Source organism: Saccoglossus kowalevskii, chromosome 8 (assembly GCF_978046115.1).
Source record: "Saccoglossus kowalevskii chromosome 8, keSacKowa6.1, whole genome shotgun sequence".
NCBI lineage: Eukaryota > Metazoa > Hemichordata > Enteropneusta > Harrimaniidae > Saccoglossus > Saccoglossus kowalevskii.
In genome coordinates, this window is record NC_140648.1 from 21,125,050 (window position 1) to 21,152,262 (window position 27,213).

A 27,213-nucleotide genomic window follows, 5' to 3' on the forward strand; every position below is an offset into this window, starting at 1 on the left:
AATCGTGTCCTCATTAAGTTTTGTCCGTGTGGTATTTAACACTCGTAAAACCAGTACACGTGTGGGTAGTGTCTGAATTCTCATGCATTGTCACCGTCTGAATCGCGCGGTTTCTTGGTGCCGACTTATTGCTGACTCCACCAACCCGTTCGGGATCAGCCTGGATAAAGGCGTGTTTTACGTTATACAAATTACCAAGTTTGATTGAATGCGCCTATTGAAAAGGCGCCCAATCAGACGTTGTGCCGTGTAACATTGCGTGGTAAGCTAAAGAACAAAAAGTCGGAAATGGCGACGTGTAGTACGGTTACTTCAAAATTCTTCTACCGGTAGTAACCGTTCCTGTAGAGTGTGTTTAGCCAAACCTAAAAAACCGGCGCTGCATTTTTTTCATCTATTTTTCATGCCAAAGTTGCAGGCTGTTTGTGGCATACTTCGTCCGCAAAGTGACAAATATTTATGTCGACCATGTTTTAACAAAGTAATGAAACTCTGTCAACTCTGAAAGAAAATATCAGAAACTCTACTCGACTTATCATTCAAGAGTTGAACTGTTCAATTGCATGGTTTTAGTGATCGGTGAGGACTCTTATCTGATTGGCTATTTATTCTTGTCACATTTTCCCATCCTCATCGTTAAGGGCGCCTATTAAATATATACTGTTCAACCTGTGTTTAATCAATCGGTTCAATCTGCCAAGGGTAAGTTTGGAGGGGTGACCCGAAACAAACGTTCCTTGGCTGGCGAAGATGATGTTTTGTCTGCTGGTGAAAACCTCGTCACGACGTAATTTTAAATTTAGCATTTAAATGTGTCTGCCGAGTGACACTCAGATTAACAATATTTGCCACAAGTCGCGCTGCGCCACCTAGTGACAAAACTCTAGAATCTGTGAAAAGAGGCTGTGTGTGAAATTATGTCAGAAAGGTTTGTTTGGTTGATTGGCAACTACAGACAGCGACGTTTTGAACTATCTTCCCTTCACGTCACCGTAAAAGGGCTCTCCACTTACTGGAAAAAAGTTTGTGATTGGGAGGGGACAGGAAAGTTATCCCTTCTTTTCCAACAATGTCTTGGTTTAAATGAACCATACGAGCAGTTGCATGATGGTCATGGAGTCTGGGCAGGTGGTCATTAAAGCGCGGTCGTTGTCGCGCAGCGCGTGTTCGAATTACGTGCAATGAAAGATTCTAATATCTTAAGAAAATGCAACTAATTAAATTTGAGCAAAAAATACTGTGACAGACTTATAAAAATGGTATATAAACGTTGTAGTATCGCCACAAATATAGAAATATGTAGGGTTTTGTAAAACTATTTTCATTATATAATTTAGATCATGTTGTTCTAGAACTTGTGGCATATGTCACCTAAATTGACACTATCAATTTGAATCTTTTAAAACATAACCAGAGTAACGAAAACTTACATCAAAACGCTATTCGAACCATAAACCATACGAGTAAAACAAAAATAAAACTGCAAATATTATATGTGTAGATGTACTTTTAATTGGTTTGAAATCTACCACGACTTCAAAGGCTTCAGTGTGTAGAATCATTACACCCATCACTTCGCATGTTTAACAATAACGCGTACATTTAATGATTATACATCATTTTTGGTGCCAAACATGGACAATGTGAAGTGGAAATAACCTATTCAACCGTGGATCCTTAAACAAATGTCGTATATGGAAATATAAAAGTACAAGAACAAATGACTAAGTACAATCGACAAAACAATCCACCATAACAAAACAATTCACAAGTACACTACACGTAATCGTATTCAAATTGTAGAATCGCAAAACTGAAGTGTTCTTCATGGCCAGTATTTTATCATTTTTAAAGGGATGCTATTTTTTCTAACGGATGACAAATTACGTCATACATTACGAACTCCTAATTTGGTGTTAGCACCGTCTAGGTCTGCCGGGAAAATACGGCCATGCTATAATGAACTCCATATTTGGGGATAAGACCACCTAGGACTATAACTAAAACCTGTCCACGCTATAAGCAGGCGGCAGGAACAGTTTAATCGACAAATTGGTGTCACAGCTGACTACTTTGTTCTTGTATTACGACCTGTAATCCGTTAATCGGACACAAGTGCTTAAATGGGTAATGAATGTAAGGGTCAGTTTATGTAAAGAAGTGGTGACGTCATTATGACGTTTTATTGTCGACGTCACCAGCAGTAAACCGGGCAATCACCTTATTGTTTTGCATGTAGGATTTGACGTGCGAAACTTACCAAATACTGAACACATACGCACATCTATTCAATATTGTTTAGTATACAAACACAGAAATGAAATGTTGTACATGATAGAATCGCATGGAGCTGTTTATTTAATTTGTAAAATCGCTTCACATTTTGAATTTCGGTCAGATATGTATTGTATATGTTTTATTTTAATACTGATCAAACGTTCATGATTTTATCACTTCATTTTTTGACTGTCAAATAAATACACAGAATAGACATGTTGGTTCATGTCGTTTCAATAAGTATTTAATTCACAGAAATCCACACAATATCGGGGATATTTATATAAGGTAAATCACCAAAACACTGAAACATTAAATAATTTTTCACAAGCAATGAACCGGAGTATAACTGTTAACAGCATCGGCGAATAATAAAACTTGTTATTAAGCTTGTTGTGTCGTAAAAAATATATATTATCAGATTAAACGAATTTTTCCACAGCAAGAAAAATTCAAGCACAATACAGGAATAAATATTACATTATTCGATACCCGTATGACGCTATCAGTCAATATCGTAGATACATTCAAGACAAAAAATCATATTTCCATTCTAAATCAACAATGCCGTGACTGTGACGTATTGCCTCTGTGTTTTTTTTTCTAGTCTATTCAAAAGCGCCGTATTGGTTGAGGCGACAGCTTTCGGCAACAGTTCCATAGTTCGGCTGTGACGAACAGCAAGAGCGGATATACACTTAATTGTTCAGCTGTCAATCATAAAATACCGTAAGCTATCCCATCAGCACGGCTCAGACTGGGAAAATAACAGCGAACTATTAGCACACGAGGTAAGTTCATATTAACACCGTTTAGTATAATTTATTCACTTTCTTGGATGTAAATTGATTTTAAAACCACTTTATGATTTTTTTTCTATCGACTCAAGAATTAAGCGGTTATGTTTTGAGTCTCTAAACTAATTATTGTATTGGCTAGAATTTCTAGATTTAGCGTCGTTTCCGTCGCATATTATTAAAGTTCGTATTCGATCAAGAATTGGACATACAGTTTTCTAATCAAATCAAATAAATTTGTTCTGATAAATATTGCAATACTTTTTTTGGTTTTTGCTTTTTTTTTGGTTTTGGTTTTCGATAATAATAATTATATAAAGTATATGCATATATAACTACGCTAACCGTCACCTAAAAGAAAAATATGTAAAATGGCGGACTATCATAGAGACCATGGCGACACGGATACGCGACATTCGACTCTCCGTTTCGTTGCTTTATGATTATAGCTGAGGTACCAACATTTGTTACCGAAATGAGAATAATTTATTTTAACCTACTACTAGTATTGCAATTCATGTACAACTGCGAAAACACAATTCTAAACAAAACGAACTTTTGACGGAGATCGACGGACCGATTTGGCCGACTTGAACGCTTCATTTCTATTCGACACTTTCGCAACAGTGGTATTCGTATATCAGTGTTATACTGCGTAAATAGTTCGTAAAAGTTAAATTTTGTTATATTACAACAATTTGTATTTCATGTAACCATTTTAATAAATACTAACAATTTCGGGGTTTCCATTTAAAAAAACAAGCTTTAACCGAATTTCATTTCCTGCTCATAAAATACGACAAAACGCAGATAATCCGACCACTTCTTAATCGTATAAATTAAATTTTTCGCTGTTGGCAAATTCCAAACAGGTACATTAATAAATATGACGATGAAGTACGATGCATAATGTATAAGGGAAAAACAATTCAATACGAACATATAACTGTCATTGTAGAATTCAAAATGAATACAACATGGTGTCTTATATACATAATTGCTTCCAGTTAACTCAGTATTATATGCTTAAATTAATATTTAAACTTTAGTCTGTAATCTGCGGTTCTTTCAAACCACTCCATTTGATCACCTTATAGGCAGTTTTAGTTTAAAATGGCGTACGAGTCGTTACAACACTGATAGATGTAATGAGGTTGTATAAGTGCGGACTTGACTAGCCATTCGTGCCGATGTTGACATAATGCGTCGCCATGACGATAAGTGCCCCCATCTTGACAGATTAACAAGTCGAATAAAAACTATTGCATGCGAATATTATAACAGAGTCACAGTCCTAATATAGGAAGTGAATTTACTTGTATTTACAAAACGAATTAGAATTTATAATACGAATAACGATTCGTGATTTGTTCGATCGGATGCAATTTAAACAACCCCTCCAGCTGTTACCGTCATTTGTGTGTAGGTATAGGCATACATTGTAAAAAGACAGTGTATCAGGTTGCGTTCTCTCCATTCATTAAGTGCTGGCCTTCAGTAAAAACTTTGTTGACTGTTCGCTCTGTCCACTAACCGCGTGGGGATGGGGGGGGGGGGGTCACCCACGCATGTAAGATGGCATTGATTCATAATCGTATGGGGTACTAGTATTTTTGTGTCTCAATATCCAAAGATTTGATCTGAAACGTGGTTATTATTATTTTTTCTATAAAATGTTTTAATACCCCGTATAAGTATATGTCTACTTATTCAATTTATGTACTTGATTTATAGCAGCCCGAACGTCGAGCAGTAATACCCATTTATTCAATTATTTCTGTTATAGAAAATGCTGTTCTCAAGGGTGGCTTGTTGTCTAATTTTCATTTCAATAATAGCGACAATTCAGGTAACATACATGTGTTTATTATTGTTTTGTTTTTTAAGGTGTTGCTCATCAACACATGCCGGCATTTGAACGTTTCGATCCCCATTTTTTTTCAAATAGAAAGATTTAAAATAATAACGTGGTTCTTAACTGTAAATGTGTGTAACCGTATAACATCATTATTATACAAACTCCAAAACTTGCCTGACATTGCTCTCAGTCTGTATACTACACTAGATTTATTACGTAAATCGAAACAACGTACACACATTGTTATGACGTGGCACACAGCATTTGTACATCTTACGTACGGTGCTATTAACAAATAATGCTATATGAAATACTAGGAACAGTTTCCATATCGAAAACATGATAGTATTTTCAACTGAAATTCGCCTGAATAAATTGAATATAATAGAGTTGTGCATAGTAGAAAATGACCACATTTTAGCTATTGGCAATTATAACACAAAACTTGTATACTACGGGAAACCCTGTAACAAAATATATCGTCTACAGGCCAATAAGAAACACAATAGAAGGGAAAGAAATATATACAGTCGGAAGAATCAGAGTGTTGATAAGAGGTCACTTTCAGGTGAGAACTTTTATGTTTCATTTGCCGCTTGTCCATTTCTCGAGTCGGTGTTTCCATCGGTAGGTGTATTTATTGTTGGTATTTTTATTTTGACGTTTGCTTATGTTTCCAGGAACACAATGTTTGCAGTGCAAGAAAGAAGACAATCTGTCGTTTGAACAATGTTTAGATGACGGCGTATATGAACAGTGTACCACTGACAAGGTAACGTTTCTTGAATCCTCGGCACAAGACGTTCCACGATGCTAAGACGCGCACCTCTGTACCATGCATTTCTATGGGCTCTGTGCGCGCTGCCGTGGAACGCCGGTCGAGGAGCCGGTGAAAATAGCTAAGGGGAGTCTCAACAACCATCCCAAAGTACCGTTTTCTGTGAGTTTTCGGCCTTTGTTTTCACCGTGATGGTTGCCAGGTGGTGAAAATGCTCGAATGTTCGCCTCCGAGAATGCATTTAAATTTCACAATACATCCTAAATATTAATACATGTCTTCAATGAATCTTACACTCCATTGTTACACAACGCCACTATTACAGACCTCATAGGCGACGGTGTTCACGTTAGGTCTGTTATCCCTAGTCGAAAATTGAAAACGCACGCTCAGCCACGGTGTGAAATCAAAGATGGCCGCCACCAAATCACCGACTCGGATTACGTACAGTATACATATTACTAGTGATGTTCAATACGTTGACATTTTATTTACCTCAACTCATCTTCGAAATTCAAAATAGTTTAATCTAACCTGGATTCTAACCTTCTAACCGTTCAAAATTCATCAGGAATCTGAAATATAATACTGTGACTTGAAAAGTTATTTGTTAAACTTTATTTATGTGTGCTGTCAGAGGTACACATCGTCCGCCTGCACGGTGTTCCGTTCGGACATTCCTCCCTCTACTACACCGTGCGGTAATACCATTCATAATCGTGTATGTCACGTGGTTGCGCGATAGAAAGTTTACCGACCAATAGAAAGCTTTGTTACAAAGACTGCCAGAAAGCGCTCGGAGCTCTGCATTTCTGATATTTTCGGCTTCATTACTGCCGATATATCTTGCAGTGATATCATGAACTTTGGGGTATAACACCTACTCTTCTATAATAGTCAACAGTGGTGACAACACTATTACCACTATTATTAAGTAAAGCTTGAATAGCTTTGGTCTGAATATCAGTGAGTTGCATGATGTATGGATATTGTCGCTGTATCGCCTCGACATCCAAGCCAACACAGCTTTAGCTGTGCTCAGCGACATTTATTCTCGGGTCAGGCATTTTCACCGCCTGGCAACCATCATGGTGAAACAAAGACCAATAAATTCTCAGAAAACGGTATTATGGGATGGTTGTTGTCACCCCCTACATATGCAAACTATTTAAATTTGGTTGGATTTCTTCAAAGTTAAGTTTGTGCTGTTTTCTCGACTTTTTACCAGTGCACAGCAGCTCGCGCAGAGTCCATAGAAATACATGGTAGAGTGGTGCGCGTCTTAAATAGCAACGTGGAGCGTTCAGTGATTTAGCTCTGCCTGCCTCGAAGATTTTGATAGCTTGGCCAAGCGCGTTGAAGAAAGAAGTTATATGATTGGCTGTTGTTAAACTGATTCTAAACTGTGAGGGCATTGTCACATACACATAGTCCTAATGAAATACTTCAAGGTGATATAGAGTGGAGTGCTTCGCCGGAACATTCACCTTGAAAATTCAAGATGGAGGTACATTACTTGGGGTTTGCAACGCGCACGCCGCATAGTACTGTTTTGTGACATTATGCCAAGATCCCATTCAAGTCTCATCTCGTCGATAGCGAGACTGATGCTACGACTTTCTGACATGACATAGGCGGTTTGTAATAAAACAATAAAACATGTATTACCACATTCATAGTGAAAAAATGTAATGCATCGAAAATGTACAGAAAATATAGTTATCGTAATCCGTCATATCGTGAGCAGCTATTTTGATCCACCTGGACATCCCAGTATCCTAGTTACCTCGGGCATGCGTATTCGCATTTTGGTTTGGAACGCTTATGCGAGAGCGAGATTGAAACGGGATCTTGGTATCATGTCACCGTAGTTGCAAACCCAAGGAATGTACTTCTGGTGCTGTAATAATAATAAACCCTTTTTCTCTTTCAGCCCGACTGTATGACAGAGTTGTGGAACGAAGAAGGAGTCATCGTAATATCGTCTCAATGCGAAAAATACGAGGTAAATATTCTCAGAATACAACACCACATAATGTTATGTCCGTGACTAAACATTGCGCCCCCAGCGACGACACGCTTTTATAGCGTCACATTGACGTATGATGGGGTGTGAATAATTTAAAAAAAAAAACAAATCTGCTTAGTTGTGTAGTCGTTTTGTCATTTAGAAAAGAGTAAATTTTTAAGAAAAAAAAGAATATTTCTTTTGACGAACGTCAACATGTCAAAACATAACGTTGTGAACAACAGTATTTACGTCACAAATCATTTCGTCGCTAGAGGGCACTAATCATAGAAACGGTGTATTGGTCTTCTTGTAACGTATGTGTCTTTACAAATTACAGATTTCAGCAATCAACTCAAAACCGAAGATGGGCAGGATGAGCGGGTCGGACAAAAACATCACGCTACAACAATTTCTGTATTTAACTGTTTCAATTTTCTTTGACAGACATGCAATACCCTGTCCCAATCCGAAACTACACACAACCAGTGCGATAACCCTCCAATCGTGGTAGTTCAGCATTGTAGATACTGTTGTACTGCCAATAACCTAGAAGACGAGGATTACTGTGCACCGCCTGGACTCCACCAGGTACAGCCTGTCGGTAAGTGTGTATGCAAATGCTATGATCACAATGAACTCCTAACAGCAAACCGGTGAGGGGTATCTGAATTCTATAAATTATCTCAGATTCTTCGAACGGAAATAGTTTAGTTTTGATTAAACCAACAGAAACCAGAAATGTTGAATGCACGATGTAAAAATGCTGCTGTATATGTATGGTACTGTTTTTGTTTCTTTTGCGTGTAATCAATTCTTTGAGCTGCAGGTCAATATAATAAATTACTTACTTACACCAAATAATGGCGTGTAAGTGTGTGCTCGTTGAACGCTGCTTGCCGCTATATTTAATAAAAAAAAATGTCATTGTATCAATACTATGTATTAGATTGCTTATTAAAAATTCTCTTCGCACCAGTGAATATTTTTTTAACTTATAAAAATGCTCGCCAAACTGATCATATCCAAATTATTGTCTATTTGCAGCTGCCACTGAACAATACGGTAAGTAAAGTGTATGTAATATTTAATATTTTAATTATATGTACCGCACTTATGTGGTAGCACTAAATTGCAGCGACGCACTCTTTCTTTGAAATTAGTTCTTGTGTGATACTGGTATTATTTGTGTGTATATCAATGGTAATGTATTTCTTTGTAGAATGTTCCAAAGACGAAATAGCCTATCCTAATGGCGATTATTGCTACCTCATTAATCAAACCGCCGTGAAATTTCACGAAGCCCGAGAGTGGTGTATCAGCAACGGGTACCGACTTGTTAATATTCTAGACGACAACGAGTATGCGTTTCTAAGAGGGAAGGTACAAGAGACTGGGTATTTAGACTCTGCCTATTGGACCGGCGCGTCCGTACGAGACGTAACGTTGCCCAATACGCTAGAAAGCAATTGGCGGTGGATAGATGGTCAAGACTGGGACTGGGAGCTGGTTGATATTTTCCATCCCGCTGAACCGAGAGGCGAGACCGGAGATGACTACAGTGGGTGTGGGGCGCTAGTTAAAACAGATGACAACTATAATTATTACGTCAGCGATCAGAAATGTTCAAATAAGTACGCTTTTATCGCCAAACGATGTAAGTATAAATGTCTTCATAATGTATTTTTGTCAATGTCAAGCAGCAGATATGTACTAAACACAGTCATTTAACGCCATAATTTCTCCCAACATATTTTCCCACACTTTTAAGTATTTTTAAGTTTTATGCAAATTGCATGCAGGTTTATTTTGTTTTATGTATACTAGTGTCTATATGGGATTACGTCATTCAATCTAGAGGTTTCATGTGTGATCTAAAATCCTTCTTCGAAATTATCGAAAAAAATTATACTTAGATGTTTTTCAACATCATCAACATAAATATATAAATTAACAAGTTGAAAACAATATGGTATAGTACACTACTTAACCAAGATGATTTCAACTGAACATCCATAGATTAAGTGAACAACTTTCGAGTAGTTAGTGTTTTTAAACAGAAAAGTGAGGACTTTGCATCAAAAACCGGAAAATAACAACATTTTAAAATCTGTTTTTAACAGGATGTCTTAGGATTGCCGTTTACCCCGATTCTAACTGTTAAATAAGATAGCATGTCATGTTGCGCTAGTGATATAATTATCCCACCATTCAATCACGCCATTTCTAGAAAAGGCCACATTTTACACGCACACACGTATTAAAGGGTCTTATTCAAATAGCGGTTTTTCATTTAATCTCCCGTAGACGCATTGAGTCCATTGGCAGGGCGATGGTTGACGTATCACAGCTGGTGGAAACAACAAAGCTACGGTAAGTATCACGTTTTCGTTTTTGTCGGCATGAAATTCAATTCAATAATATATGTATACCTCAAATTCAATACGGTGCCGACACAGTGTAGGGTAGTTATCATAAACAAGCGAACTTACTTATGAACGTTTTTTTTTTAAATCGTTTTTTTTTAATGATAGATTGCAAATGTTACACTTGGGGTGATCCACATTATTCATCATTTGATGGCGTAAAGCGCAGTTACCAAGGCAACTGCACATACGTTCACGTCATGGACAAGATGCACAACCCAGCGCTATTCATGATAAATGTCAAGACTCAATTTATGTCGCAAAACGCGGACGTCAGCGTGGTTCACCACGTGGTGATCAAAGTGAATAATCATAAAATAACTATCAATAGAGGAAAGGTAGTCTGGGTAAGTATACTATGTAACATATAGCTGGTATGGGTTGTCTGGGTAAGTGTAGTATGTAACATATAGCTGGTATGGGTTGTATGGGTAAGTGTAGTATGTAACATATAGCTGATATGGGTTGTCTGGGTAAGTGTAGTATGTAACATATAGCTGGTATGGGTTGTCTAGGTAAGTGTAGAATGTAACATATAGCTGGTATGGGTTGTCTAGGTAAGTGTAGTATGTAACATATAGCTGGTATGGGTTGTCTGGGAAAGTGTGAGATGTAATGTATAGCTAGTATTGGCTGTCTGGATAAGTGTTATATGTAACATATAGCTGGCATGGGTTGTCTGGGTAAAGGAAGTATGTAATGTATAGCTGGTATGGGTTGTCTGGGTAAAGGAAGTATGTAATGTATAGCTGGCATGGGTTGTCTGGGTAAGTGTAGTATGTAATGTATAGCTGGTATGGGTTGTTTGGGTAAGTGTAGTATGTAACATATAGCTGACATGGGTTGTTTGGGTAAAGGTAGTATGTAATGTATAGCTGGCATGGGTTGTCTGGGTGAGTGTAGTATGTAATGTATAGCTGGTATGGGTTGTCTGGGTAAAGGTAGTATGTAATGTATAGCTGGCATGGGTTGTCTGGGTAAGTGTAGTATGTAATGTATAGCTCGTATGGGTTGTTTGGGTAAGTGTAGTATGTAACATATAGCTGATATGGGTTGATTGGGTAAAGGTAGTATGTAATGTATAGCTGGCATGGGTTGTCTGGGTAAGTGTAGTATGTAACATATAGCTGGTATGGGTTGTATGGGTAAGTGTAGTATGTAACATATAGCTGATATGGGTTGTCTGGGTAAGTGTAGTATGTAACATATAGCTGGTATGGGTTGTCTAGGTAAGTGTAGAATGTAACATATAGCTGGTATGGGTTGTCTAGGTAAGTGTAGTATGTAACATATAGCTGGTATGGGTTGTCTGGGTAAGTGTAGTATGTAATGTATAGCTGGTATGGGTAAGTGTAGTATTTAATGTATAGCTGGTATTGGTTGTATGGGTAAGTGTAGTATCATAGTATGTAATGTATAGCTGGTATGGGTTGTATGGGTAAGTGTAGTATGTAATGTATAGTTGATATGGGTTGTATGGGTAAGTGTAGTATTTAATGTATAGCTGGTATGGGTAGTCTGGGTAAGTGTAGTATGTAATGTATAGCTGGTATTGGTTGTATGGGTAAGTGTAGTATCATAGTATGTAATGTATAGCTGGTATGGGTTGTATGGGTAAGTGTAGTATGTAACATATAGCTGGTATGGGTAGTCTGGGTAAGTGTAGTATGTAATGTATAGCTGGTATGGGTTGTATTGGTAAGTGTAGTATCATAGTATGTAATGTATAGCTGGTATGGGTTGTATTGGTAAGTGTAGTATCATAGTATGTAATGTATAGCTGGTATGGGTTGTATTGGTAAGTGTAGTATGTAATGTATAGTTGATATGGGTTGTATGGGTAAGTGTAGTATTTAATGTATAGCTGGTATGGGTTGATTGGGTAAGTGTAGTATGTAACATATAGCTGATATGAGTTGTTTGGGTAAATGTAGTATATAATGTATAGCAGGTATGGGTTGTTTAGATAAGTATAACATGTAACGTACAGCCAAGCAAATGTGTGCTATATAAAGATGATATGAGTTGGTACACTAAGTAAAGTATAGCTGCCAAGTTTAGGCGATTGTTGAAATAATACTCTCGATCTCGACCAATTCGCTTATGTAATTAGTAAAATGACCGTGACGTACATTCTAATGATTGTTGTGTTTCATGGTAGGTTGACGACTCTCCAGTTACCTTGCCCCACACGCCCTCTGGTGGCCATCACATCATGATTAGCGGTAAATCCGTCCTCTTTATGTCAAGTCATGGCTTCTGGGTGAAATTTGACGGTCATTACCGCCTCGCTATCGGCGTGTCCCACAAATACGAAGGCCTCACGGCGGGGGTTTGCGGGATCTGTGACGGTGATCAGACTAATGATGACCTAAAACCAAACGGGCACCATGCGGAAAATGACAACGATTTCATAAATAGCTGGAATATTGATGGAAGGTAAACTATTACTTACTATGTTCTGTTTTAATACATACATTATACAATATTATTGAACAACGATATGAAGCCCAGTGTACTTCGCTGACTGAGATTCGTAGATTGAAAATCAGTGACGTCATATTGTGTTTTTTTTCTTTCAGATGTGACGGTGCAACGACGGATGAGCCAAGTTGTCCCAGTAACGACGAAGAGATGTATAGTGGACTGGATGCGTGTGGAATCATCACCGACCCTAACGGTCCGTTTGCCGACTGCCACCAAGCGTCCGATCCTGTATTTCCATTCCAGGCGTGCGTGTATGACATGTGTCACGGGAGTACTAATAACGACAAGTATTTGGCGCTGTGCGATAGTCTAAGCAACTATCACGATGTGTGCAACGAAGCTGGTGTTGTCCTTCAATCATTCCGATCAGAAGCTTTTTGTCGTGAGTAGTATAATTATTGTGTTATTGTTGAAGAGAAAAACACAATTACAATGCATAATTTAACAGAATTTGGGAAAATATGAATAAACAAATCTGCATAATATGTGAACAAAATATTTGCGAAAAAATAAATCCTCCAAATTTCAATTCTCTTACGTAATTATTCTCATTACGTAATATTATCACTCTACAATTCGTGTCATTGTCTTTTATATAGCACTGGAATGTCCATCGCATAGCCACTACTCGCCGTGTATGTCACCCTGCCCGGCGACTTGCGCCTCTGCCGGTGACTGCACATACGGGGCAGGTCAATGCGTTGAAGGGTGTGAGTGTGATGTTAATTACGTTCAAGCCGGAAGTAAATGCGTTCATTACACGAACTGCGGATGCGTTGACGAGTATTCAAACTTCCATGCGGTAAGTAACGTTATCTAAAAAATATGTGTTAAGTATTTGAGAATATTATGATTTACACGTCAAATATCGCATTGTATTATCATTTTATTTGTATCAGGTGTATGTAAAGCGCTTGTATATCATTCGTGATTTTCCTCATCTTGTATCTTGAGGATATTGTTTTTGTTTGTTCCCTTCTCATACTGTGCAATATTGTATTCCGACGAAAACTATGATTATTTATGGCAATATTATGATTATTTAAATGAATCTGTACCTCAGTATATTATACAAATAAACTTGACTGTCATTGTTATACACGGCATTAACATTAAAATACGACAGTCGTCGCGCTGCGCATGTGCGACATTTGTGTTGATAAACATTGATAATGGAAATCACAAGTATGAGGTTTGACCTGTGTGCGACTTACACTAATTATTGACGCCGGTGACTTCTTTGATACCTTCCAATCACCTAAAATATACCTAATTAAAGCTTGGCAACGTCCCAGTTTGTACTGGTTGATCTGCGCAACAGTCAGAGTCGATATCATTGTTTATATGAGACCCATATATCTCGCGCATGCGTGGCGCGACGACTACCGCCCTTTAATTTTCAATTTATTGAAACACACACACACGCGATCGTCCGAAATACTCTACTCGAAGAAAACAAACTTATGATTTATTTATTTGCAGACTGGGGAGACATGGATAAGTTCAAACTGTGAACATAATTGTACATGTAATGGCATGGATGATTTCACGTGTGTGCATCGTGGACCATGTCCTCTACACGCTGAATGTACCGCTATAAAAGGCCATCGACAATGTTCCTGCATACCCGGGTATGACTGGAGCGAGAACAACGAGTGCGTTGGTAAGTAATAAACAACACATGGCGTGGAATGTACAAACATCTCCCGTGCTAGCGTTGTGACTCGGGGCAGACGGAACCTGTACACCTGTGAATTCATGTTGCCACACGTCCACCAAAATAAACAAATAATTCTCGCAATACTATATTTCCATCATGTATTATTCCCCTTTCAGAATAAAAATATTGCTGTTTCTTATAATGCCAGGAACATGCCCCTTAAGCGGGAATTGTCAGAATTGACGGAAATAAAACATGTCTGAAACATGTCTTTGATATATCCGAAAGTACTACGACATAACATTTTAGTGCGTGAATAATTTAACATGTAACTTCCCTTGTATGATCAGTCAATAACTGACATAAATTATCTCAATACACAGTTATACCACTTTTCCAGTTATACAACGGTTTGCCCCGGGCATATTCTAAGCACAATGCTTACTGAAATAAAAACCCTTTTAATCTTTAAAACAAGTTTCTAGTGTTTTTGCAATGTCAAGTATTTTATTACTAGTATGAAGTAGTGGGTAAAACAGTAGACACTCTATATATTCTGTGTTAATCAGAGGTATTTCCATTCTAGACGTCAATGAATGTCATGCAACTGATCTACAGTACGCCGGGCACTGCTACAGAATAGTAAACACGCCGAAATTCAATTTCGAAGACGCCGAGGTACTCTGCCGGAATGAGGGATACGAGCTTGCAAGTATTTTAACCGCAGCCGAATATGCCTACATACGCCAGACTCTCCAACTGCCCGAATACAATCAGTATGCCTACTGGGTTGGAGCTGATGGACGGGAAAATTCCGTAGTTGATACCATCCAAACAAGTTGGCATTGGACAAATGGTGATTTATGGACTTGGCCATTACAAGATATATTTACAGAAGGGACGCCAGACAACACCAGGGGTGATGAGTTTTGTGGTGCTCTGATGAAAAATGACGAGTATTACATGGATGATAAAAAATGCAGTATCGAACACGGATACATTTGCAAAAAAGGTAAATCTTATGACAAATTTGTACTGTACTATTAATATAAAGGCAGCTCTGAAGACATAGCTAGAATGACAGCCCGACTACGCGCGCGCTTTCAATTACTGATACGTACTGTTATTTAGAAGCGAACCTTTGCTACTGCAAAAACAAATCCATTTCAGTTCGATGAGTAATAAATAATGACTAATCGAAAAAATATATTAATAGATGTGTTTCGCTAAGGACATCGATGAGTTTTCATAGTATGTTTATCATATGTCTATTCCAGTTGGCGATCCACTGTACACACGTTGGGAATACGAACATGCTATATGGAGAGAGAGACAGAATGGTAAGATTCTCTCATAAGTTTTCAAATGAAGTGAAATATGAAAGTCAAATTGTTATATTTAACCTTTGCACGGCATAATTCTTCCAACACTTTGATTTTGAACATTTACATGTATTTTTCTCTCATTTTCTGTAATTGATTGATTGATTGATTGATTAATTGATTGATTGGTTTCACCAGAAAATTATGTATACAATAATTGAGATATATAAAGGGGAATATTAATATACAAGGTAATATGTTCACAATGTGAATAATTCTGGTGTGGACCATGAAAATAGTTCAGCAGAACTAGTCTAGTTCATGGCACTCGGTGATTTACGTTCCAAAACTTTTAATTTATTTTATCACGCACGTGTTTTGTATTTAAAGCGGGAGGGTCGTCACACAAGCTAAAAACGCAAAGACTCATGGGTAGACGTTTGATTGTAAACAATGACATGCTATGGCCATATGACGCATGCGCAAGGGACGACTCCTCCGCTTTAATGATGTAAATTACAAAACTTTAATTTTTTTATTCAGATTGTAAATGTTACGTATTTGGTGACCCGCATTACAAAACCTTTGATGGCAAGAGTATTCACTTCCAAGGCAATTGTACGTACGTTCTGATCATTGACTGGGCGCACACCACCGATCCGTTGTTCATTGTGACTGCCACGAATCAGTACCCTTACGATGGTGCAAAATATTCACAAGTTCAACATATTGTTGTCAGAGCTCATGGATTTAGAGTTGTTATAAAAAGAAGGAAAATTGTGTTGGTAATTATTATAATTTGTTTATTCTATTTATATTAATGCGTTATTGACATCATATTGAATATACCTGTTCTATGAATTGCGCCATCTAGGGACGATTCGAAGGCGAGCACCGGGATTTATATCTCCTACGTAATTTCGTTGTGATAAACTGACAATCGTTAATTTCCTCTTGACATAGGTCGATGACGTCGAGGTGACGCTTCCATATAGTCCCCATCCGGGTATCAACATTTTCTTGAGCGGAAAGTACGTCATGGTCTTGACTGATTTGGGAGTCTGGGTAAAATATGACGGTAACATCCGGGTTACAGCAGGCATTGACAGCGCGCTTGGTAACAGTACCAGAGGCATGTGTGGAATCTGTGACGGCGAGGCGGATAACGATTTCACGAAGCCCGATGGAACGCTAGCTGCCGGCGCACTCAGTTTTGGCAACAGTTGGATGGTGGAAGGAAGGCAAGACCAATACTTTTTACTGTTGTTATTCGAAATCATATTATTTATTTATTTATTTATTTATTTATTTATTTATTTATTTATTTATTTATTTATTTATTTATTTATTTATTTATTTATTTATTTATTTATTTATTTATTTATTTATTTATTTATTTATTTATTTATTTATTTATTGGCGATAATTGACTATAGATCAATTTATTGATTGAATGACTGATTGATTTTATTATTCCATTCTCTCTTTTTTAGTTGTGGCCAAGCACTCACCCACGAGGAACCAATTTGTCCTACGAACAATGCAGCACAGTTCTATACAGAGGATATGTGTGGACGTATCAGCGATCCCATTGGTCACTTTGCAGAGTGCCATGCTATTGTTTCTCCCGTGTTTCAGGAGGTCTCGTGTGTATACGATATGTGCCATGCGTCCGATTTAGACGCCCGCAATAAAGTGCTATGTGATTCCCTGAGTACGTACTATGACATGTGTCGCGAGGAAAACGTTAATTTAGCAACGTTTAGAACTAAGACATTCTGTCGTAAGTATGCATTTAAATTCGTCATCCACACCAGTGTTAGCCACCACCGTGACGACTTTGATAATTCAAGTATATGTTTTGATAACCCTGTGGTACTTCTACCTACAGGAAAAGTAGATAGGAAACCGCCTCCAAGTAGAAACCGTTTTTGAGCCACAGGATAATCCTCCAAGGCTATACTCTGTTTTCAGTAGTCTGCAGCTGCAAAATAATCCTTAAAAACCAACAAAATGATTTAGGTGAAAATAACAAAATAACTTCCTTCATCACTATTTTGATGGTGAAAATGGCTAATACCTCAGAGAACATAACCAAACATGCTTTCATTTTAATCTCGTGTTTGTTGACTTTTACTGAAGATGATAATTTATGAATATAATATAATAATAACAGCCCTACTTTTCATATTATGAAACATTGATGTGTTGACCCTTGACCCCCGACCGGACTCTCCATCGCAAATATCAACACGTATATACTATAACAGATTGCACATTGACTTCATTTCGTTTTGTTTTGAATAGCCCTGGTCTGCCAAACATGGAGTTCATACAACCCGTGCATGTCGCCATGTCCCGCTACGTGCATGTCGCCTGGGGACTGTGAATATGAACAGTGCGTCGAAGGCTGTGAATGCGAAGAGGGATACGTGCTCAGTGGAGAACGCTGCGTACCAAAGTCTGACTGTGGATGTATTGACGAAGATAACATATTCCATGAGGTAAATTGATGGGAGTTTCATGGAATAGTCAGTATGTTCTTTATTGCTGTGGGTCGGGCCAGGACTTAATTAATAACTGCTTGTTTTAATTGGAGGTAACAAGGAACTGTGTCTCGATTAGCGAATTATAATTTTACTACACTACACTACACTACACTACACTACACTACACTACACTACACTACACTACACTACACTACACTACACTACACTACACTACACTACACTACACTACACTACACTACACTACACTACACTACACTACACTACACTACACTACACTACACTACAATGAACTACACTACACTACACTACACTACACTACACTACACTACACTACACTACACTACACTACAATGAACTACACCGCACCACAAATTATCGAAATTATTATTTCCTTTACTTAGTTTTGTGCTAGATTGTCCTTTTAACGTTAATATGGCAGTATACGTTTTCCTTTTTCTCTATGAAGTGTGTGTGTGATTTTATAAATATATTTGTTTTCTGTACTTTCCCCGTGAAATTTGTTTTCCGACATTTTCTCGGTGCATAGTCGTTAATCAAAATCAATCACATTCAAGCTTAACGATTAACTCCTAAACGTGGTCGCTTCTTTACAATATGTTGAATATTTCCTGTTTATTTCTTTACTAGACTAGAGACACATGGGTAACATCTGACTGCAATCGAGAATGTACCTGTACTAATATGGACACCATCGAATGCAAGGATTTGAAAGGATGTCAAGCACATGCCCACTGTGCCGGTCTGGATGGCACGTATACTTGTCAGTGTGACGTTGGTTATATAGACCATGACGGCGTCTGTGAAGGTGAGAAACAATTTATATATATATATTTACTCCACAGTCTCTCCAGGTGTTGAGGCACCGTGATTTACTCATTGTCTTAAAGGCCACAGGCCCACATGACATTACAAAGATATGCAAATTGATATGCAATGAACAACCAGTGTAATACAATATACCTCATAGCGACGTACACAACACGTGTAAAATACATTGTTTGTTTACATGAAATTCGAACACGCGCTGCGTGACGTCCACCGCCCTTTAAGTTTCCATAAAAATAACAAAAAGGGTGAATTTGAAACTCGTTCTCTATGCAATTAAAACAAACTGGAGTCTTTCCTCTACCTCTAAGTCCTTGAATCATTCTTCTTCAATCTTGAGTTCGTGATTCGAGCAACGTTGGTGACTTAAAGGGTGGTGGTCGTCACAGCGTGTCCTGTTCGGTATGGGACTCACAGCGACGTATACAACGCGTGTAAAATACATTGTCTGTTTGCATTAAATTCAAACAAGCACTGTGCGTCGACCACCGCTCTTCCAGGCAACTCTGTGTGTAATGTCAGTCACTATTTTTCTCGTTCTAATAAGCTCAACTGAACGATACGTTCTCATGTTGTCCATACTACAAAAAATACATTAATAAAATATTTCAAATCGCCTATTTCATGGGCGATCCAGACAGTTGCAATCCGTAAAAAAACAATATAACCAAGATTGCATTCTATTGTCATTTATTTTATGAACCAATTTATATGAATATTTGGCTATTATATCATTTGATAGCTGCGTCAATCCTACTCAATATGTAATGCAACAGAATGCACAAATATCGATGCACGCTCACATTTTCCTAAAACAGCTGCAACTGTCCTCGCTGGTCCAACCCTCAACAAATTTCAGTTATACTCATTCGAGATGGGTATACGGTATGAATCCCCAAATCTCGGCTACGTACAAAATAATTAACATAATCATGCTATCGAACAATTTAAAGTATAAACAATGTATAAAAATATTTGATTAAAATGCAAATATGAACAATATTCGCATCATGTGATTTTAATAATTATTATAGGCAATAAACCTGGTATTTTGATTGACTACTTTCAAGCTGTGTTGTATCATGAATATATGCATCATTCAGTTTTAACCAATCGAAATAACGCGTTCGAACGTGTGACGTTATGGTGTAAGATTATTCTCTCCATCTTGTGTTAATAGAGGATCCGGATGACGAGTTTGATTGCCAGGTGCAGTGTGGTGGTAGATGTCGATATCAGTCATGTAATGTAGGTGAAATGAACGCACCCAGTAACTGTTACTGCCATGGATCACCGATGAACAAATGTTGTATAGGTAAGTGACAGAGTTTGTGTGGTGGCGGCGTGATAGTCATTGTTAGTATGGCAGCAACTATTATTGTGTTTATTGTGGTGCTGTTGCTATGGAGTGCGACAATGAAAGTAAGAAATCAATCATTAAACCTTCAAAACGACGACGTTGAACAATGGAACCATAAACGCTTAGTAAATATATTTTTTTTTTATATTTAAGACGACCCATATACTTTAGAATGTACCGAATGCAATGGACAATGTCGGTCAGAGTGCTTGGCTGGGGAGACAGAAACATCATGCGACTGTCATGGCGGCGATGGAAAATGCTGCATAGGTATGTATGAGCTTAGCATCCCTAGCTTAGCCGATTTTTATTCGATATACAGTATTGCGTGTTTCAGATCCTCACATTTATGCACGCCAAAATATGTTTTTTGTTATATTCGAAGCTGATGATGTCGATATAAGTTGTGAATTATCGTGTCACGGTGAATGTCGTGTACACTGTCAGCATGACGAAGTGATAGCGAACGATGGATGCACGTGTCCCGGATCCACGCACTGCTGTGTCCGTAAGTATACCGAATTATTTGTTTGTGTCTTTTCCCTAGCGCTATTCTGTGCCTACTCGTGTTATCTGGTTCCTGGTTTATTTAAATTATAAACGTAACCATGCGAGCATTCGAAAGCCAATTAAAACAATCTGTGCACTGTTATATTCGCGAAATCTTGGGTTCACACACTTAGAAACCATACCACACTAATGAAATACGTATTTAGAGACAATTTAAAAATAATTATTATTAAGATACTAAAGTATACGTTGGTGTTTGTGTTTTACAATATGTATTATATTTCCGTAATTGGTACACAGGTTGACTCTAAATTCAATAACGTAATAATGTTGGTACATTCGATTTAAATATCCAACCCTATACTGAAGGTGTATATTTGTCTTGAATTTTTTTTCCGGACATATACGTGTTAAATATTTGACCAGAATTAGTTATATGACAAAGAATTTCATGAATATAGTTTGGTGTACGTTTCAAACTGTACCAGGATTGGTTAGACGGCTCATGTACTATAATAAAATTATCCAATCTTCCAAATCTGTGACTCGAACCAAATTACTTTTTTACGGGAAATCATATAACTTATCTTTCATCAAGTTTATTAATTTAAAGACAACACATGAATTGGCCTCTTAAGTGAAGGTTGGAAACGAGATTTCATATTTATAGTAATGAATATATGTTTATTCCATTCGCAGTCTACACTGTTTCCTTCATATTTTGTGTTTAATTGTGTCGCTTTTCTGAGCCACTCAGGCTGGTCTTGGATTACCTTGTGACAAATTACCTCGTATCACCACGGTTACTAAAAAACCGTGGTATCACGAATGTCAACAGTATCCAAACTGAATCGATTAGCGCTTAACAATTCAGGACATAACTACATTGCACAATATTCTCCTCAGATAATCCCTATCAGTTATCGTGTGTTCACACGTGTGGTGGTATCTGTCGTGACGAGTGCGAATCTGGGGAGGCAACGGCCGTGGAGGCGTGTCAATGCAGTCTGGCAAACCAAGTATGCTGTAGAGGTAAGGGACGTCTTAATAACGTTTATAATGCCTGACTAGACATGTGCTAACCTCGCCAACATTCATCGTGTCACGCGTGTTCAAATTTCACGTAATCACATGGGATACATGTCGAATAACAAACAGCGAACCGCGCAATACAAAAGAGCGCACTAACGACACTGTGGTAGATTCATACAGTCTACAGGGGGTATTTTCGTAAGCTGTAATCAGTTACTTTTATTTTCGTAATAATGTAATTTAAATAAATAAAAAAACGTAAATTCGAAGACATAGACAAGGTGTAAAATGTAATCAGCTGTTTTATTCGTCTGTAATTTGTACACAGATCTTATTCTTTGTAAGCGTATACAGCATTTTCAACATTAAATGTCGTAATTCGTACGCAATTTTTAATCTAGTTTGATTTTTAAACACGAATCATCTAGTATAACAATGTAAAATGTAATTATGAATTTGCTTTTTCCTGTAAAGTGCAAACAACTATTTTTTACTGTAAATGGAACTTTCCATTTTATTTCCTGTAAAAACGTAAAATGCATTTTTTTATTTCCTGCAACCTGTACTAACTATCCCCTTGCTCCCCCTCTAGAAGAAGCATTGTGGGTGAAAGCATGAATGAATAAGAACATGTTTTAATAGTGTTTGAGTATTCATTCGATTGAACAAAAAAATTCTCTAATTCGCACCTACGCTGATTATTTTAGTAATTAAAGTAACGATTAACGAATCTCATTTGTATCGAAGGAGTACAATACCATAAGCTGCAAGAAACATTTTTTTTAGTTTTATGATAAATCTTCAAATTTTGTTTATTGTTTATTATTTAACTTATCTCGTTCTCAAAATGATCGTCGACGTCACGGTCGCTTTCAGTACAAGGCTGGATGTACGGCGATCCTTACATTTGGTCCTTTGATGGCATCAGGATACACACACAGGAACTGTGCTCTTACATACTTGTCCAAGATATGATATCTGAACCCAGCCGTTTTAAAGTCATCGCAACGACACGTGAAAAGTTAAACATGGGAAGAGATGTTACAAATGTGAATAGCATCTTAGTTCACGCAAATGGAAGAACAATACATCTTATGGAGGGACAACAAATCCAGGTATGTCGTTGGAATCTGCATATTTATTGACCTAATATAAATTGTTATGAATGTTCCGGTTTTTGTTTGTAACTTCGCAGTGTGGACAGGTACAGTACCGACATGGTACACAACATTCGTATATAACTGCTAGATTTTAATGCTTTCTGTAAAAACTTAAAAACAGAGATCTGTCCTTTCATTCATAGTTTAATTTTAAATTAAACAATTTAACGTTCAATCGAACCATTTATACTGAAACTACATGCAACGTCCATTAATTCAAACCAACCATGCACGTGTTCAAACAAAAAAGCTCTTATACATATTTGATACATTCGGAATAACATTACATCATTATACTTAAAGGACTACTTAAAGACTGTTTACAATGTACAGACACGTGTATGCGATGTTTGATCATCATATAAAAGTATATGTACATTCAAATATGTTTCATCACAGATTGACGACGACGAGGTCGTCGACGTGGAACATCTCTTAGACATTGATGATGACATACGTATATTGCCCAAGACAGATAACGTTGCTGTTGAGTTGAGTTTTGGTTTGGTGTTATTATGGGATGGGAGGGATCGTATCCAGATTGACATAGTAGATGAATCGTTGCATGGAACCATTGGTGGCTTGTTCGGTGATGCTGACGGGATCAAGTCTGATGACCTGCGCAAACCCGATAATACGTTAACGTCGAGCGTGAAGGAGTTTATTAAGAGCTGGGAGGTGAAAGGAAGGTTCGTTTTGTTTTGTTATACTGAACCATCATAAAATGTATCAGTAACCATTACTGATTGTTCGTCGTCGTCCGTCGTCGTCAACTTTACAATTTCAACTTCTTCTTCGAAACCGCAAGTTAGAATGTTTTCAAATTTGATATGTAAGTAAATTGGATGGTTCTTTCTCAGATTTGTTCATTTCATGTCAAAATCTCAAATTCTCTATTTTTGGTGAATATTTTTGTCATCTTTGGTAAAAGTGATATTTTCGACTTCTTGTTAAAAACCGCAAGTCCAATTGCTTTGATATTACATATATACATACTACATGTGGACCTTTCTCAGATTTGTTCATTTTGTGATGATACCTTAAATTCTCTAATTTTGGTGAATATTTTTTTAATTTTTGTTAAAAAGTGATATTTTTGACTTCTTGTTAAAAACCCTAAGTCTGATTGCTTTGCTATTATATATATAGGTACTACATGTGGATCTCTCTAAGATTTGTTCATTTTGTGATGATATCTTAAATTATCTAATTTTGATGAATATTTTTGTCATTTGTGGTAAAAAGTGATATTTTTGAATTCTTGTTGAAAACATCAAGTCCGATTGCTATACATACTATACATATTGTTCATTTTCTAATGGTATCTTCAGTGCTTTAATTGAAATGTGCCTTGCTAACAGCGGAGCTATCTCAGCCGACAGGCTGTTTATTGTGAAATTGCGTTTGTTCCTTTGTGATCTGTTATAGTTGTGCATGACAATTCTTCTTCTGCTTAAATCTCAAAGTAGTTGTGTGATTTCTTAATATATTCCCATATTGATCACTCAGCTCACCCCCCCCCCCCTTGATAGAGTTTTAATAGAGGTAATGTCGCCCGCGCTAAATAATGTAACAGTTTATAAATAATACGTTTGTTTGTTTTTTTCAACAGTTGCCGGGAAAAGACAAAAATGGATCTCTAGAACTACTGAATATATCCAAGACTGTTTTGCAAAAGTTTTAACATATTTACATTTGATTCAATAGTATTACCACACATTCAAGTGTAAGCTATACTAGGTTCTCACTACTTGCGTCTACGTTCAGCGTTCAAATAAAACAGTTCACTGACAACAATTAGGACAATAAATAAACCATGAAGTTTGTTGTATTAAACAAATCTCTTTAGAGTTCACTGCAAAAATTTAAGGAAAAACATTGTATTTTAAACCGTTGTTATAAATACCAATATCACCGTTATAACGAAACATTATATTGTTTCATCCATTATTCTTTAAACCTTTGTATAATCATGGAGTTTCTAGAATTGTTGATCAATTTGCTTCGATTAACATTTTCTGGATATATTCTGGTATAATATACACGCAATGAGGCTTATGTGGTTCTCAATCGATTTGGAAATATAATCTTGAATATAAATAACATTGTAAATATAAATATATATACATATATATATATAGATACATAGTACACTAATAAATACATGTTCATTGAGAAATTTCTTATAATTTTATTGAATTCAAGACTTGCACAATTGTGTGATCGATAGCAATATATTCTATGTGAATTTCAATTTGTCTTGTTGCTTTGTTATTAAAGCGTCTATATTTGCTCGGATGTGAATCATCTAGGTAATACACTGATGCAAGTAGGTTCTGTGTCGGATACGAAGCCAATAATTACTATACCAATGTAGTTTCGTGAATCTCCTAACTGACTGAAATATATCAGACATAAGCCCCGGGCATAAGTCATAATAATGTATAATTTGGTAACTGTATGTTCTAGTATAGGATGATGTCTATTGACTTTCTTTTCTTTTCTCAAAATATAAATTAATGAATAAATTACAGCTCACCAATTGTAAATGTCATGTGATCGCTGATTAGGGGAAATAAAAACACATTGCTTCTAATATTCGCCGAATTGAAGAATAATTGATTAAATAATGATTGCGACAACATTATCACGTATATACTTTATTTGAGTTAACGTACGTCAACGAGTTGTGTAGTCTTCAGTGCGCCAACACACGACGTGACAAATCTCAATTTTTTTGAATTGCGCCACCACATGACCATCCATTTTATATTTCTGTTGCAGTTGGGATTGCGAGTAGTTTACTTGTAAAATGTCAGTCTAAAGTGTGATGTCAATATTCCGTCTCGATTACTTGTATACAACGCGTAGTTCATTAAATAAATACAAATTTACCGTTCCCACCTCCCAGGAACATTTGCATTACACGACGATAAATATCCATTCTCACCCACCCCTGAGTATTTGTTTTTGCTACATTTCAAACATACTCTGACAATATACACCGACAATGCCTGTAAGCCAATGAAAGCAAACGACCACTCAATGCTTAAATGAGGCGCCACGAAGGGGTCAGGGTTTTACGACCACATAGACGATGGACATCTATATCATACCTTTTAACGAACATAAATTTACTCGACGCACGAGGGTGCAAATTGTCAACTAGTTCATAAGTAGTGTGTGTGGGGGCCTTCTGGATGTCTCGATATTTTTTTCGCTTGAGCCTCGCTTTCGCTTAAAGCATTGAAGCTGAAAGATGTACATAGTCTAAATTTACCGCCAAAACAACCTAAATAATAAGTAGACATTTGTATAGCGTAGTTTTCTTATCTCTTGATGTTAGGGGTTTTTTAATAAAAAAACTAAATGCTGAAAGGCGCTTAATAACGCATAAACAATTCTCAATAATAATAATCGAGTTTAAACAAAAATAAACTTCCGTTTGAATATTGGGACCTTTACATCAAATGATAGATCGTTTCATAACTAAGAAAGAGCGTAATAAAAAGCACGCTGCCCAAATGTTTTGTAGTATCTAGTGGTATATTTGATAACATTTTATTTAATATTAAAAAAGCCGAAATATTACGAGCAGGTTTATAAAGTGTCAGTAGGTTACTAATATATGGAGGAGTTGTCTCATGAATGGGGAGAAAGATTATTAGAGAAATCTTGTTACATCGGCAACCAATGTAACTGATCACACTTTTTAATTTTTGCATTAAATTAGCTGTTGTCTTCTGGACTTTGTGTTGATGTTTCTTTATGTTGACTTGAGGGATACCGTATTAAGGAACGTTGCAGCGATAATGGCGCTGCAATTTATCTGTATGAAGGGTATATTGAATTCACACATGTTTTGACGTGAACCAGGAATATAATAGTTCAGTTTTGTCAGAGTTCAACTTTAAGAAACTCGTCGTCATCCGAGTCTGGATATCACTTTCCACTTGTGATATATTACTATCAAGATAATTCAAGTCGAAAAACAGGTAGTTTTGAGTATCGTCGTCGTCGTTTATGGTGTATACAATTTGAGCAATATTGGAGCAAGTACTGACTCCCGGGGGCATGGGTAAAGAGAAAATAACTGCAGAATTAAATGTTTGATGTGTACACAGTCATTATGCATGTTTTTTTCTAAAAAAATAAAAGCAAAATCATTTGCATACGCGTTAG

General features: G+C 37.0%; 1 protein-coding gene across 1 annotated transcript; it reads left to right on the forward strand.

Annotated features, from left to right (window-relative positions):
* Positions 1-2,894: 2,894 nt before the first annotated feature.
* LOC102808395 (mucin-2-like) lies at positions 2,895-25,678 on the forward strand. Its single transcript, XM_085502332.1, has 28 exons — positions 2,895-3,068; positions 4,861-4,923; positions 5,422-5,500; positions 5,613-5,704; positions 7,644-7,715; positions 8,166-8,322; positions 8,766-8,783; positions 8,941-9,375; positions 10,026-10,091; positions 10,253-10,491; positions 12,306-12,583; positions 12,727-13,013; positions 13,231-13,433; positions 14,114-14,294; positions 14,878-15,303; positions 15,569-15,631; positions 16,157-16,398; positions 16,577-16,854; positions 17,107-17,396; positions 17,921-18,117; positions 18,772-18,949; positions 20,150-20,284; positions 20,483-20,599; positions 20,715-20,837; positions 21,746-21,871; positions 22,748-22,986; positions 23,431-23,720; positions 24,644-25,678. The coding sequence occupies exons 2-28, from the start codon at positions 4,864-4,866 to the stop codon at positions 24,672-24,674; spliced, it is 4,902 nt and encodes a 1,633-aa protein (XP_085358458.1). The 5' UTR covers positions 2,895-3,068; positions 4,861-4,863; the 3' UTR covers positions 24,675-25,678.
* The last annotated feature ends 1,535 nt before the right edge of the window (positions 25,679-27,213 follow it).

What these genes read in the sequence shown, in the direction of transcription:
- LOC102808395 (XM_085502332.1), top strand. Translation starts at nt 4,864, where the DNA reads ATGCTGTTCTCAAGGGTGGCTTGTTGTCTAATTTTCATTTCAATAATA. An exon ending in AGCTGGAATATTGATGGAAG is followed by an intron (nt 12,584 to 12,726) that starts GTAAACTATTAC and finishes TTTTTCTTTCAG; the next exon opens with ATGTGACGGTGCAACGACGG. An exon ending in AGTTGGATGGTGGAAGGAAG is followed by an intron (nt 16,855 to 17,106) that starts GCAAGACCAATA and finishes TCTCTTTTTTAG; the next exon opens with TTGTGGCCAAGCACTCACCC.